Raw genomic sequence first — 15,796 nt, 5'->3', positions numbered from 1 at the left:
ATTATTATTAGGTAATATATTCACTAACTATAACACYTATTTGAGGATAAGAGCAGAAATTTTAAATGCATTTAGAAGTGTCATTAGAATTTAATGTGAAGATAACCTAATCACATACACTTACATTTTCTGCCTATATTCAAAATGACTGCTTCAAATGACTGTGCTTTAATCATTGTAGTACCTTACTTACCATAAATGTGTCCAGTGTAAATATGGGAGGTATCATAATCAATTACTTTGTTTGATGTTTCTACTTTAAAATCTTCACTAAAAAGGGATGTATCTCTCTTCATTCGAAGATTGAAATGTCTGACGCAAAAAAGAAAAGTAGGAGATGGTTAGCTGACCTTGAACTTCAATTGCAAAAGTACTAAATGAATTACTTCAACATTTTAGTGCAATTAAACTGCAGTCTTTACTGTGCAATTACACAACTCAACTGAACAGCAGCCTAAAAGATTTCCTTAAAGATTTCGATGTTTTTGATACAAATAGCTAAATTTACAAGATTTAAGCAAAAAAGAGACCTAAATTCAAAAATTTAAAAAGCTATTTTAAAATATTGCATCWTTCCCATTTCTCTGTAAGACMTAGAGGGAGCTTAAGAAGGAAAAARAAAAGATCTGTAAAAGTCCTGTAAAGCAGAAAAGACCTGAACAACTATCAGCTTACCTTATCTTTATTTCCTGTATTTAAATACAACGCAAGTACAATATACCAATGCAAGAATTTAAAGGTAAYGCAAGTAAAATAGACCAACTGTTGTGGTTCATTTCAAACCTAAAAAATAAGATGGACAACACTTGCAATAAACAGAACACCTAATAAACTGGTAGTTACATGTACAACTACCCAAACAACTCTCAACACATTCAACGCTATTCAAGTAGTTAACTTGTCTCAAATGCTACTACTGATCTTGGTATGAAATGTGAAAATGTTAAATTTTCATCTTTGTACAAAAAATGAAAGTTCAATATCGTCAAATTAAGCAACAACTGCTAGAAAAGTGTTTTTAAAAAYGCCTAACATTTTCATAGTTGTTATGGTCATTAATTTGGAAATTTCATTTGTTGTTGTCTTATATTCTGTCTAAACAAATTGCTAAAATGCAAATAACCAGCAAGGCCACTGAAACTTTTGTCACCCAGTTTTACAATCTTCACGTGATTTCCTCTTCCTGCATAACCAGGAAAGGGAAGGCTACACCTACATCACCAGCTTGCTACTTAAAAAGCAGCTCCACCTTGGGAGCCRAGTAGTTTGATTTCTCCCTAGTCAGAGTTCTCATTAAAAAGTATATACACAGTATTAACAACATTTATGGTGGAGCTAAAAACAAAGAATTAAGGGTCACAGTGTCAAGTCAATGAAATCTAATTACTTCCCAGTATACAAAATGGCAAACTCCGTGCTTCATCACGCTCTCTCAGGCAAGTTCTTTGCTCCAGGGGTCAAAGCCAACAGCCTTGACCCAGGACATGCCAAAACCTGAGACATTACAGCTAACTACATCAAGGGCTTGATATAACCAGGTATTCTGGGCATGCTAGAAACAACAAAGTGGCACAGCACCCCACCCAGCAGTGCCTTGTAAGTTAAGATGACATCCAGAAAAAAAAGAATGTTATCTATGTAAGCAGCAAAGTACACAGAATATAAACGTAAACCATCCGTAAAAGTCCATCATCACCTGTGTTGTAAATAAACTCTCCCTTCCACTACCTAACCAAGCAGCCTTGGCAATATGCATGCAGATTCCAGCAACCTTTGCTTTAAATGACACCATCGCACAAGAGAAGTAAGGGCTTCAAATACACAATATCCTGAACCAAAAGTTTGGCAGTGTTTTAGGCATGAATTTAACTGGATAAGAGGCAATTGAATAGTTKAAATATCAATTTATTAGTTGCATCTAGAATAATCAGTATGTTATTCACCCACACCATCTACCAGCAAGTTACCATAGCATTTTAGGCAGGCTGATAAACCTGCTGCATGGAGATTTAAGCCATATCTCAAAAACCAGTTAAACAAGCCACACAAAAACAGATGCAAATGTCATACATGCTGCAGCAGTTCAGCATAAGTAAAATCTTTTTTTTTTTTTTTTTTTTTTAAACCTGAGACTCCTGTCTTTTAGGAGTATTCTAGAGCAGCTCTCCTCCCTTCACTACTATTGGGGAAGATGTCTATAATTCAGGCTGTGGTGAAATGATATCTACTAACCTCAACAAGAACATCTATTATGTCTACTTAAACAGTGACTTCTCTGCTGAAGAAAAAACAGAAAAACAAAAAATGAAGCTTACAGCAAAAAAAAAACCTCAATTTATATAGCTTTTCTCCCTCAAAGGCAAAGAAGATACTCTAAACTAGATTTTGTGGGTTGCATTGATGTATATTTCAAATAAAAAGATACCAGAAGACCTGTTACTTCTAATAAGCAACTGCTTTAACTCCAGCGCCTGCGGAGTGGGCACCATGGAGCCTGTGCTGGGAGCAGCCAGGAGGCACCCGCAGGCTCAGCTGGACACGAGCGGGGCGCAAGGGGCCTGGTCCCGCTGCACAGGCTGGCGCCCCGCGCAGGCTCCAGCCGCCTGCTCCAACCGCCCAGCACCGGCCCCCGTGGCCCTGGGAACGGCCCAAGACACCGGCCACCCATCACTGCCCTCCCACTTCAGCACAGGCCCCCAGTTCCCCAAAACAAAACTTTATTTAGAACACTTTCTAGAAAAGCTCTATGTGTCCCCCTCCTTTTCCTCTGCTCTTTGTCTTTTCCTTGCCATGTAACTAAAATCATAAATTCCAACCTAAACGTTAATTCAATTACGYTGTTAATTACCTCTACATTAATAAAATTAGCTCTGTGTGTAGGATTAGTGAACTACTTCAAAAACAGAATAAGGCAGATGCATTTTATATTGACTACTCTCACCATCAGTGTAACTAAATTAGGAAATCTATTAGATAACCTGATCATCTGAGAGCTATTTTTAAATACATCTTTTCCTGATCATTTRAACATGCATGATCGTAACAGGATTATCTGTCTGGACTGATGACCCTTTTAATACTGAAAAATGGAGGAGCAAATCTTCCTTTTATTCTCCCCCACCCAAGAGCRATAGGGCAGGAAAGCAAAAAATGTCTCTGGTCATTATTTCCAAGTATTTTGACTAATTTCAACCATTTTAACTAATCAATAAGCTTTACACAATGGTAATCATGAAACTTCATGTACTACATAAAAGTTACAGTTGAAAAATACAGTTGGAAAATAAAGTTAAACCTTTTATGGCTATGCAGAAACATGTTAAAGTGCTACTTATAAGCATCAGGGAAAGTAGCTGCACTGAAGGAGGATGCCAGTTTATATCCAAGGAGACTCCAAACAGTAATAACTGTATCCAAGAAATGCATGGCTTACACGGAYCCCCCCAGAATCCAGTTCACCACCCTTTACAGAGACAGAATCAAGAATACGTGCATTAACTTCCACGTGTATTTACTTTCTCAGCAAGAAATTTCCAAAGACCCCAATGAAATCCGTTTCAAGATTCCACTAGCCAGAAATCTTCCTAACATTCACATTAAATGTCTTCAGATTTATTCATCTTTCTCAATGGGAAGACAAAGTATTCTCCACCCTTCTCTAAATGGTATGAAAAATAATGCAGCTTGGTCTTCTTTCCTGGCATAAATCCTGTCATTTCTGAATTTCTTTGGAAGAAAGAATATTCCAGATGATAACAGCAAATTTCCCTATATTATTGCTAAATATAGCATTTAAATATAGCCACAGTAAACACAAAGGTTTTTTTTAGTAATCACTATTTCTAGAGCCTGCAAAGGTGCTCTGTGCCAGCACCTATATCAGTGTAGACTGAGCTAATTCCTTGCCTCGAAATACACCAGAGAGTAGAAAAGTATTTCCTGAATATAATGCTGCAGAATTATTTGAAGAAAAATTTTTTCATGAAAATGTTGATATTGTTACATAACCTGCTTCAATTAAAAAAGCCTACATTTTCCCACAACTTAGTGGTTAGGGGAACTACCTTAAAGAAAATCAAGAGACAGATTTGGATTTCACCTTAGTTTACCTCAAATTTGCAAGCATGCAGCAAAGCGAATTAGTGAAAACTGAAGAAAAAACAATTATACCTCCATGTTTTCTCAAAAAAGCCCCAGTAGCTTCCCATAGGCTCCACAGGATATTATTTTTTTTTTTACTGTACATATAGCATGCAGTTTTAAAAATGCTATGGGTATATGTTGATATCATTTAGTACAGTTATGAACATGGTAAGTAGAAATTAATGCTTAACACACCATTCTATTTGTCTTTCATACGAGTCAGTCACTGATAAGATCAGTGGGTTTGCCATGATGAAATATTCCACATTTTAGGACAGTGAGGGCAAATCAGGACTTCCAGAAGTGGCAAAGAGTTTCTCTCACCGAGTTGTGGCAGACACTTGGTGCTTTCTGCCCGCTACCTTCCCTCCTGTGGGCTGGGGGAGCGAGTGGGGCAGGCTGAGCAGGCAGCAGGGCAGACAGTCGGACACTTTGCACACAAGGAAGGAGACACGAGCGAGGGGCCAGCAGCAGGGTGGGACATAACTCCAGCACAGAGGCCCTTTAGCTTCATTTTCTTTCCTGTTTGGAAAGAGCCAGCAGCAGAGCAGAGAGCAACTGTGCTTCCCATGCTTCCCAAKGCAGAACCTAGGTGATACTCTGCTTTAACTGAGTACTGTTCTCCATTTTTCCCAGTTAAGAAGTCAAAATCCTTCCCATCTGTTTCAGCAAGGCAGGGGAGTCTGCTGATGAAAAATGAACTTTTATTTATTTTGCCTGCCTCCATGTGAGACATTCACAAAACCTAAACTCTGTTCCCACAGACTGTCAACAGATGCTATAACCCTGAGCTACATTAATCAGAAGACTTCTTAACAACTGACTAGTGGGTGTAAATTATTCATACGCTAAGTCTACAGTATCTTCATACTTAGGGACATCATGATTTTTGCACTGTTTTCATAAATTGTCAAGACCACAAAACAATGCATCATCATTTATCAGCTGACAATTCTCCTAGTCCTGCTATAATTCTGTAGAAATTTATATTTGAAACAGCAGGTGATAAGGACTTTAGGCTTGTCACTGATTTTATTAAATGTGCAGATATGGGTAGAGGGGCTCATCCTCTGTTCCTTATCTAAAAATCAATCAGCCTTGCAACACTTGACAAGTCCAGCCAGAACATCCGCAGCTCATGTCCCATTTTCCATTGGCATCTCTAGAGTGACATTTGTGACTGTTGAGAGATTTCTCTTCTGACCTTCAAAAGAGAAAACTCGTTAAGCTTGTTATTCTAGAAGGTAAGTGAGCAGGCAGCCCTCCTCAGCAATTYGCCATTGATTATCCATACACATGGCTGCAAACACTTAAGCTAGCTCAGATAATAGAAACCAGCTAAGTAGGATAACGATCAGCTACATGTTCACTAGTTCATACTGTGAGAAAGTAGGTCAAGCACCTCTGTCTTAAACAGYGTAGCATACAGATTTTAAGAGCAGATTAGTATTTACCCAGAGCTGACTTTTTTTACTCCAGCATAAATTTCTGGCTACACTCCAGTAGTTACACTCCATTTCTGTTTCACTTAGTTTCCTGTTTATCCAAAATAACCTTCCCTGCCTGTATTTACAGAAGGTTTGAATATTGGTATGCAGCGCCATACTCTAACAATTCAAAAGACAATAAAAAAGAGCAAGTAAAGAAGTACTGGTATAAGACCATCACAAATTTGGCACATGAATTCAAACAAAGATTTAGGGGGAGAAAACACTAGCTGATAGCAGAGTAAATACAAAGCCCATTTTAATATTTTCACTTAAATTTATTATTTTTGATTTTAGCAATATGACTAAGAACTTGGCTATGTCTGCTATAGTTTGTAAGCCAAAGAATACAGYTCTAAAGCATTAATACAACGTGTATGAGTACAAGCAGGAATCCAAGTGATGTCAACTTTCAGTCATAGTCCAACTTCATTCAGGTAAAACTGCTGACGTAACACTGACATGCAAAGGAAAGTTATACCATATTATATTCCTTCATTCTACCTCAAGTTGGTGCCCAAGTTGTATGAAATAATGGATCCCTAAAGGTATTTCACTTAAAGCAACRTATACCAGAAACTTAGTAGGTTAATATTAATACTCTGTGTGAACCTTCCTTTTGGCACAAAGGATACCTGAAATTTATTCACAGTAATAAATTTAATGTACAAACTATCATGCRCGATATCTGTGACTCAATCAGTTTAACCTCATTATTTCAAATTTCATACATTCTAGAAAAAAAGGTGCATCTTCCCTTTTACTACATCTGCTTATTTTTTCACCCTTTCTTTCTTCTGACAATATGTTTGTTCACCTAAGGGCTTGAATCAGGAACTGATCAAGCTGAAAAATAACCAGCCAAATAATTTTCCCAGTTAAAGTTTAAGTTCCCCAGTTTTTCCCCTTGACCACGCRAGCCACAAGTGCTTCCCCTGGCGCAAAAGTCAAGGCAATGCTTATAAAGTTTAAACTGCCATCTGAGGTAGAGCATAAGAACTGTTATGGTCCAGCTGGCTCCATCTGCTATTTTCAGCAGTGACCTGCATTTAATACAGAAGAACAAAGGACAAGCTGTCCTATACTTGTAGGTATAACTTCATCAGAAGCCCACTCAAAACAAAAGATCACAAGCTAAATACTGRTAGAGGTACATATACTGCCTGTATACAAATAAAACACTCAACCGCAACCATGAAAAGGCAATACTGTTCACTCAATTGTTTAAACTGCTACACAGTCTACTGAGTAGCTTTGAAGAAAGTGAAATAACCCACTCTACCCTTCCTAATTTAAAGAGAATTTAAAATATTTTGTAAGATCACATGAAGACTGATGAACAGGCATCTCTGCACTAAATATGCCCACGTTGCCAACCACTGTCCCTTTGGCAAGGAAGCTACTCTTCACAGGTACATCCTAGATGCTAAAATCCTTGATTATGGACTGATTTGCCCTTATAGTAAGTTCCTAATCAGTCTTCTCAAGTAACGGAGGAGTTCCATGCCCCAGCCCATATGGATTTAGAATCAAACCCACACAAACACCAACACTTTCCTTCACTTTGTAACAGTAGCTGTTCTCAGTAATTAAACATCTCCTTGACTACAGCCTGTTGTGATTTGTAAGATCCACAAAGACACATAAAGAAATTCTTTTCAAGCCTCATTACAGAGATACTAACAACATTTTTATATAATCTGGATTTACCACCACAGAATCAATAAGGAACTGACCACCTTATTAGCACTACTTAAATTTATTTGTGCATTTAACACCCATAAACACTTCCACTGTAGGACACCAAATAAACTTTTTTTTTTTTTTTTTTAAATGAGCTTGAGATTTTACATCACCACCTTCTATTTTCCAAGTTCTTCTTACTAGGACTGTAAGTGCATTGCAAAARCAAGGGCATTATATATTCTTGAAAACATGAATGTGGTGGTGCTGCAAAGCAGCATGTCAGCAAAGAAACAAAGATATACAGCACAAGTACTTTAACTTTCTCTTCCTTCTCAATGCTGTAAGATGAGAAAAAACACTCYATTCATAGTTCAGAACTTCTCAGTAAAACTTTCAAGTTATACATTAATGAATTGCTCACAGAATATCTAACTTCCATACATGATCTTACAATCATTGGTTAAATGCGAGGCTAACACACCCTGTAACACAAACAGTTCATAATTATTCATAGCATAGGAGAAGGTTACACAACAGCACAGAAAAAAGCGACATTTCACTATACATGAAACAGAACACTTCTTTGACCATTTCTGTAGTTTCAAATCCAATTTGGAATAGGACATTTCTTCAATTAAGACTACTCAGGCAAAATTCTGCATAATTCTGTTTTTTGCAAAAAGATACGCCAAAGTTGCATTATAAACTCAGATCAACTTTTATTCTATTCCTAATACACTTCCACCATTTAAAGTAGGTTACCATGCACCACTAAAAGCCTAAACAAGTGATTGCTACCAACAATTTCGTATTTACCTTGGACGTTGTAGTCAACTCACTGAAGAAACTCTAAACTGTATGTTAGCATATCCTACCTAACGTTAGTCAATTGAATGTAGTTCACCAGTTACACTTCATTACATAATTAAAAAAGCATACATGAGTAAGAAACAGTTAATAGAAACATCTTAAAAAACACTACTAACCTTCCATGGGCATGAAAATCTAAGCGCAAGAACTGATCTTCATGTGACACTGCTCTTTTGGCACGCTGGTGTTTTTGGTGTAACAAATCCACATCATAAGACAATCCTTCATAATGTCTAATATATTTATTTAAAGGATTTCCATATTGGCCTGAAAAGAGAGAGAAAACAAGGCATGTTTTAGCATGTCTCAAATCATTTCAGTCACATCTACACTAGCAGGTACTGCAGGTCTGTAGAGGAAGACAACTGATAATGAGAATCTGACTTCAGACTCCTGCTCTGATTGGCCAAAACACACGTTACAGTGGAGCACGTGAGCTTGACCCTGGAGCACATCTTCCATTTTCTCAAAGGGAGCAAAATTTGCTGACTCCAAAACCATTCTATGATTTAAACTAAGCATAAGTGGGGATATTTAAGACCTGTTTCAAACATGCTTTTCTRCTGCAAACATAAGAGCAACAGCTTAGCATCCTCCTCCTGCTTCCTGAGAATAGACACACTTTCATTTTCACTCTGCATTCACAGCACTGAAATACCTATTACTAAGCATTTTGAGGCTTACAATCCACATGCCAACTTGCCAGAAGAAAAGTAAGAATGAATGTTACACCTAGCAATGCAAATGTTCTACTGCATTAACTTCCAAACTCCTCTCAAAAAAAATGTCTGTCACATGGAAAAGTTAAAGACATCCCCAAAGATGTAAATTCAGTTCACTATTTTGGACTCTAATAATAATACATTATTTCTGACTGAAATAATAATACATTATTTCTGACTCACATTAAGAGTGCATGACAATAACTGGTGTCGTCCTCATGGAATATAAGGAATTGACCAAAGACAATGAGAGTTAAGAGTATTGCAATGGATTTAAAATATGTATACAGAGGACCACATTATCAGCCTTATATTTCCAGTGAATATTAATAATCTTGCTTTAAGAGTGGGTTTTTTTTTTTTTTTTTTTTTTGACTCCAACGTTGGCATGAATAGGTCAGAGCAGAGGATAGAAAACTTGTGCTGTCAGGTATACTACTAAGATGCAAGTTTGCCTACCAAAACAGGCCAACAAGCTAATAAAAAACGTAAGAACTGAAACCAGAAGGAAGTTAACAGAGCACAGGTTTTTTATTCCAGAAAAGGGACTGCTTTATGCATTATATGCCTTTCGATAACTCAGACTTCGGTCACTTCTCCCTAAATATGCACACGGTTTCCATCTGGGATTCACCTCCATATTTTTAATACAGTCCAAGCAGTCAGTGCAGTGTATGAGCAATTGACAGCACAGGGTATGTTTCACACAAAGGCATATTTTTGTATTTTGACAAGCAAAAGCCTTCATCCTCTGCTTCTGCACAGTCAGCACCAATTCTCTTTGCAAGAGCAAGTCTTAACTGCATTTTCACACTAGATGTGGCTTGAAATAAAGAAAAACACGTTAAATTTTTTTCATATACTTGCCGAAAGTATAAACAGAAGAGACTGTGGAAGAATTAAGTAGTGATTCTGTAACAGTGATCACAGACCAAAAAATGGTTAAAAGCTCCAACTGTGGAAAATAGCAGAGAAAAAAAAAAAGAACAGAAAACCTATGTACAGTAAGGAGAAAAGCACTATTGCTTTACAACAGTATTTTTATACATATTGAAATTTTTTTTGAACAGGTTGTATATTTAAAATATCCAGTCATAAGGAACGTTCTTTTTAACCTAAAGATCCATATCATGAGTGACATGATTTCAGTAGTTCTGGTTTCAAAACCTGATATATATATATATATGATCCAAATGTTGTCATGCTCTTTGATGCACTAAATATTAAAAAGTGAGAAAAAATAAAGATATTAACCAATGTATAACATTCCAATAATCCAGCAAGCAATGCAAGTTTTGAAACTTAAGTTTAACACTAGTTACTATGCAAGCTGTAGTTTCCTGTGTGAAATAAAGCCTGTTGTACTCTGATATACACTTCGCCCAAAGACATCTGACCAAATTTTTTCCTTGCGAATCCACAGAAGCAACTCCTCCTGAGCACCAAATCAAACACTCATTTCAAACTTCTTTATGGATAATGGATAAGTACCAACTCCGGCAGTTTTATTATGTAATATTCAAATGTTTAAGTAGGTTGTGACAATGTCTTGCTGAATGCAACTTAGAAGGAATGCTCACATGTCGATGTTTAGGCAAAACGTGACAGAATTTTTTCCTTACTTTAACCTTTCCCTCCTCCCCAAAAGTAACATCTGTGCGCTGGATTCACAAGACCAAACAAAAAGTGAAAACTCCAACTTTTTCCAGAGTCATTACATCCATAACAAAAGACAAGATACCTCAATCAGTCACCTTAACCCCTAACCAACCTAACCAAGTTTTGGGAGTCTTCAGGCAATATTTTTTGCATTGTTTTTGTTCCAATGTGGGTTCCAATGGACCAACAGCAAGGTCCAGAGAGGTCCACGGAAAGACAAACCCATTGCAATGCTTTGCCTCAACAATAATCCCAAATCTATACTTCTTGTGCTGAAATCTGGTATGCAAAAATACAAATTTAACTTTCCCTGTGTTTATCATGTGGTCTTATCCATATCATGAAAATTGTGGGTGTTTTCACATTGCTTAGAAAGGACTGTAATGTTTGATGATGTAATCTAATGCTCAACACAGAGCTGACTGCCTAAATGAATATTTCCAAATTTATCACTTGTGTTTGGTAAAAATATGGCCGAGATTAAATTGTCTTATTGATATCTCTTTAGAATTCAAGTAATTGTAGACTGCAGATAAACAGAGTTCAGATTTCCTCCCAGCAGCACAGACTTCTGCAAATATTAACTCTTCATCATTGACTGTAAATAGAGTCCAAGAACAAGTTCATTTTAATTTCCTTGTGCTCTCAGTTTCAAGATAAAAGTTCATTTCCATCCAGTCTTCCAGATACTTCTTATGGACATTTAACAGTTAACAAATTCATAATTTAAACAACTAGCCATATTGTTTCTGATCCAAATAAAGCACATGGTAAATTCCAAGTTTCAGTAACCAGCGTGAGGAATTCTGAGGGTGATGGATGTTGTCCAAGTCTCTCACGTTTCTCTAATCACCTCCAACAGACTCCCACAAAACAAGAAGAAACACCTCCCAAGGCACACAAACTTCCACAAACCAAACAGGACAAGTCCCAGTTCACATCTGATATCAGATGGCCACACAATATAAATTAGCCTGACTAAAAGTAAACTCTTTCCATTTCCAATTCCAATTTTGAGTAAAAGGTATGAACTAACGTACCAACATTAAAAAAAAAGAGATCCTTGTTAACAATCTCATAGAAACTAAATTAAAACAGCTAAGTCTGCACATTCTACAGCATACTCTATAACCCCAAAACTAAATACTAAGTTAAGGGCTCTTAATTGAGTAGGAGGCTATTACTTGTACATTCTTTAAACTGCTGTAGGCCAGGTACTCTCTAAACATCTTCAAACACTTACCACTGATTTTCTTTCTTTTTTTGTTGGTTAAAAATAGTAGTATTACTTGAATTGAGATTGCAGGACAGATCTATTAAGAATAAACATATGATCAGAAAGCTTGCACTACAAAATATTCTATCATGAGCATTCAAATTGAGTTTCAGATAGCTGCTCTACAAGTCTCTGGGATCACGTTGCCACCAGCCAAACATCAAAGATGCCATGCTGCACTTCCAGGTAGCCCAATGGTAGAGCCTGAGCACTCGGTGTGTGGACAGGAATGCTTTAGCACAGCCAAGGAGAAAATGGGGTGGTTTCTGAATATGAAAGGAAATACTATACCTAGTTAGGCAAGCCCCTAGAACATTATCCTACAATTAAAAAGCTTCACTTTTATTAAAATGATCTCCAAGAAGGAAATGCACAGAACAAGGCAGAAGGTTCAGGTAAAGGTCTCAGGGTAACATTCCCTGTTGAAGTTCTTGTGTGCAAAGGTCTTGGGGTCTGCCATATCCCATGACAGCTGCAAGGGGAATAATTTCAGTTGTCTTGTTTTTATGAACAAGACAATGTCACTGGACAGAATTTGAGGTGTATATTCCAACCTTCTAACCAAGCACCCACACATTTTGCAAAAGAAAAAATATATTGTCTACTGGATGTGAGCTATAAGTCTCTTGGCACGTTTTGAACAGTTATATACAAGTTGAGGGCCTCTGTTAAACAATTTGCTGCTCACTTTGTTCATCATGGCTATTTTCCTGGACRGAACTAGCAACATTTTCCTGGAGAAAACCTGATTTCGACTAAAGCATTTCCCACAGTGTAAAGCAACAGAATTAGGGAATATATCTGCTGGGCATGTGTAAGTTTAAGGGACCAAGCAGAATGCACCCTAGAGCTCCGAGTGCGCAGCTGAGGCCATTTCAAGGCATCTGTCATTTCCAAAAGGCAGCAGCTCCTAGGGATTTGGGGAGGGAGCCCACTTCATGCATAGGAAGAAGATGGGTAATAAATAGCACTGAAACTTGACCAGCATAAACCTGAACATCTATTAAGTTTACCATGGTTAAGTATATCATGATAAAAGATAAAAAAACACAACTTGCCATAAAGCAAGATGATAAGCATGGGCTGTTCTAAAAGGAAGTTTACGTTAATCCACTCAGATTAAGACTTGTGTTACAGAAAAGTAGTTCTATTAGAACACAAGTTTATTAATGAGAAAATAAAAACTGACTTTGTAGACTATAAGAAATTCAAGGGTCAGACTAAATTTTATTGGACAACAACTTTGCAGATCCGAAATGCCACTGTGTGACGAATGCCTTTGAAAGAATGTCTTTCTGCTTCATTAACATTTGAAATTTAACATATAAACTATCAAAATTCATTGCATTTCTTGAAACAATTTTCAATACATAGATTTTCCTCCTAAAGTAAGACTTATTGGAGTCCTTTTATGTAAGACTCCAATAAAACAAAACTCATACAGCACTCAGAGTTAGTACTTCTGTGCTGAAGAATATCAAAAGGAACCAAATTTGCAAAATTCACAGATAGTGAAATCTAAGATCCTTAAATATGAACATGAATAAAGTATTTAGCCCAGCTAATTAGAAGTCAGTAATTCTATCATATACCTCCTGACTAGAATTTCACTTAAGAATTAATTCAGGCTGTGGTTTCATGATATGCACCGGAGGGGAAGGTCCTGCTGTCCTTTACCAACTACCCCTCATTCCTGTCCTGCCCTTGGGCTGACACCAAAACTGATTTGGTTCAAACACACACATTTTCTTTTAGACCACTTTGCTGGTCACATTTTTACTCCCAAGTCAAGCCAGTATCACTTCCCTTCCCACCTTACACCTGGGGCAGAGCTAGGCAGCRCACAATCACCACGGTAACCGGGCCACAGATTTTTATCTTTTTTTTTTTTTTTTTTAATAAATCTCTTCTGTCCTTGCAGCAACATCCCAGCTCTTCCTTCCCACTGGGCCTGTGTCTGCACAGCAAGCCAATAAAGTTTACATTTCTGGAAGGAAAATATTAATTTCTTCTGTTTAGATTCCTCATTCCGTCCAACACCAGAGCTGGGGAAGGAGAGGTGAAAATGCATGACCAGGGCAAGACCAGATAATAGTAACTCATTACAGTGGCTCTGCCACACACATAACTGACCCCTTAAATCCTTTTAAAAACAATCAAATTCCAATCTCAGGTTCTCAGATCATGGAAAAAATAGGGTGTAGGAGTGATTATGGTATTTCAGACCTTAATCTAAACACCTTTTTTAAAAAAAAAAAAAAAAAATCACCATGAGCATTTCTGAAGCAGCTGACAGCTGCCTTTACAGGCCAGACAAAATCCTTAACTCATTTATTTTAAATCCCAGCTATGTGCTAGAGACCAAGTGCCACATTAATGACGGCAAGTACTCTTCTCAATTTATAGCAAGGTGCAGCCTAAACCACTTCGACACTGATCATTCATAAATGCCTTCCCACAACTCCCCCATGTGTTCAGAAAAAAACAGAATTTCTCCTATGCTGGCTGGGAAGCAGGTTGTTCAGTACTCAGCAGCACAAGACAAAGACACAATTTTGAAGCCTAAGTAAATATAGAAGCATGTACCAGTATAAACAACTTACCACACACTTTCAATGAAGTTCAGCATTGCCAAGGCACAATCACTCCTGCCAAATCCAAACTTCGTTTTTTAATTTCATTAGTTCTCTTTTCTGTATTTGCTACCCCTACTCACTTCTTAAATAACCCTCAGCTAGAAGTAAAAGTTCTTTCAGTTGTTTCTACTCCTCAAAGAATATTATTATTTGTAGAAAACTAAGTATTAATACATTTGCATGCTTGTTCATTGCACCCTAACAGTAGCAAAAAACATTACTCCAAGCTGAGAACTCCTTCATTCACCACAAAATTATTAGCACCAGCTGCTGAAAACTCTAGTAACTACAAGTGCATTAGAGGAAAACGAATGAGATCCCTTAAAAAAAAAGCTTAAGTTATAAGTTTCTACCTGCTTATGACAAATTCTACCTTTCACCAGTTACTAAAAAGTAGTAGCAAGCCTTCTTCCTACTCACAATACTGAAACTGTACTAGGGCTTTACAGACAGGCAACTTATTTGCCGAAGATCATATTTATTCAGTCTAGAAGAGGAAACAACAAAAAAAAAGTGTCTAACCCTCTTCCCCATTGAGGGTTTTAACATCAGAAACCGATTATGCCTGTGTTTTAGGTTCTACCAGACTGAGTTGCTTACAACTTGTCTGCATTAACCACAGGCTCTACAGATGSTTTACAAGGCCTGGTAGTGCAGACACTTCATTAGTATCATAATACTAGTGACTGCTTTTAATTGTGTTGCTGTTACAGAGTCTTAAAAGAACAATTTGAGTTTGGAAAGTAAATAACCTCTCCATCAATCAAAACGAAGACACTCAATTCTAGACAATTAAATCACTCTGTTTTTCCTCTCTCAAATAAATCATTAAATTACATTGCATCTTAATATGTAAAAAACTGTTGCCTTTGTAGCTTTACTTCACAGTTAATAATAAATCATAATAAACTCTGTTAATCTATAACATACCTTTAACGGTGTTTGAAGGCTCTAATTAAGTATAAACAGGATAGACAAGGCTTAATAAATTGTGGAAGAGTAAAGTGCACTTAGACATCCCAGAAAAACCTTTTGAGCTCACCTTACAGAACAGCCTTGCAAAAATAAATAAGTAATAACATTAATGGCAGCTTTTCCAAAATTACTTGATATTTACGCAACTTGAAACTACACAACTTTTTAAGACCAGTGCAGAAGGAGCTGTATATGAAGGGAAAACAGAAAACTTGCTTTCTTTGCCCAACTGCTTTGAGTTTGCATTGTCTGGGTAGCAACAAAAGCCCCAAGTTGCCTTGTTTTCAAGCAGATACCGCTGCCTTACAGGAAGCGCGGCGCTCGGAGGCAGAGCTCCGCCGT

At 37.2% G+C, this 15,796-nt stretch overlaps 1 protein-coding gene across 1 annotated transcript in view; it reads right to left on the bottom strand.

Annotated features, from left to right (window-relative positions):
* ADAM10 (ADAM metallopeptidase domain 10) overlaps positions 1-15,796 on the bottom strand; it is a 39,442-nt gene that overhangs the window by 22,968 nt on the left and 678 nt on the right. The window contains exons 2-3 of the mRNA XM_026045676.1: positions 8,303-8,453; positions 194-312 (exon numbers count right to left, since the gene is read on the bottom strand). Coding sequence (XP_025901461.1) covers positions 194-312; positions 8,303-8,453 — 270 coding nt within the window. The remainder of the gene's footprint in view (positions 1-193; positions 313-8,302; positions 8,454-15,796) is intronic.

This window comes from Nothoprocta perdicaria, unplaced genomic scaffold (genome assembly GCF_003342845.1).
Source record: "Nothoprocta perdicaria isolate Ctin4 unplaced genomic scaffold, notPer1 scaffold_41, whole genome shotgun sequence".
Classification (NCBI taxonomy): Eukaryota; Metazoa; Chordata; class Aves; order Tinamiformes; family Tinamidae; genus Nothoprocta; species Nothoprocta perdicaria.
Note: the sequence above shows the minus strand (reverse complement) of the source record. Positions and strands in the feature narration are given on the sequence as shown.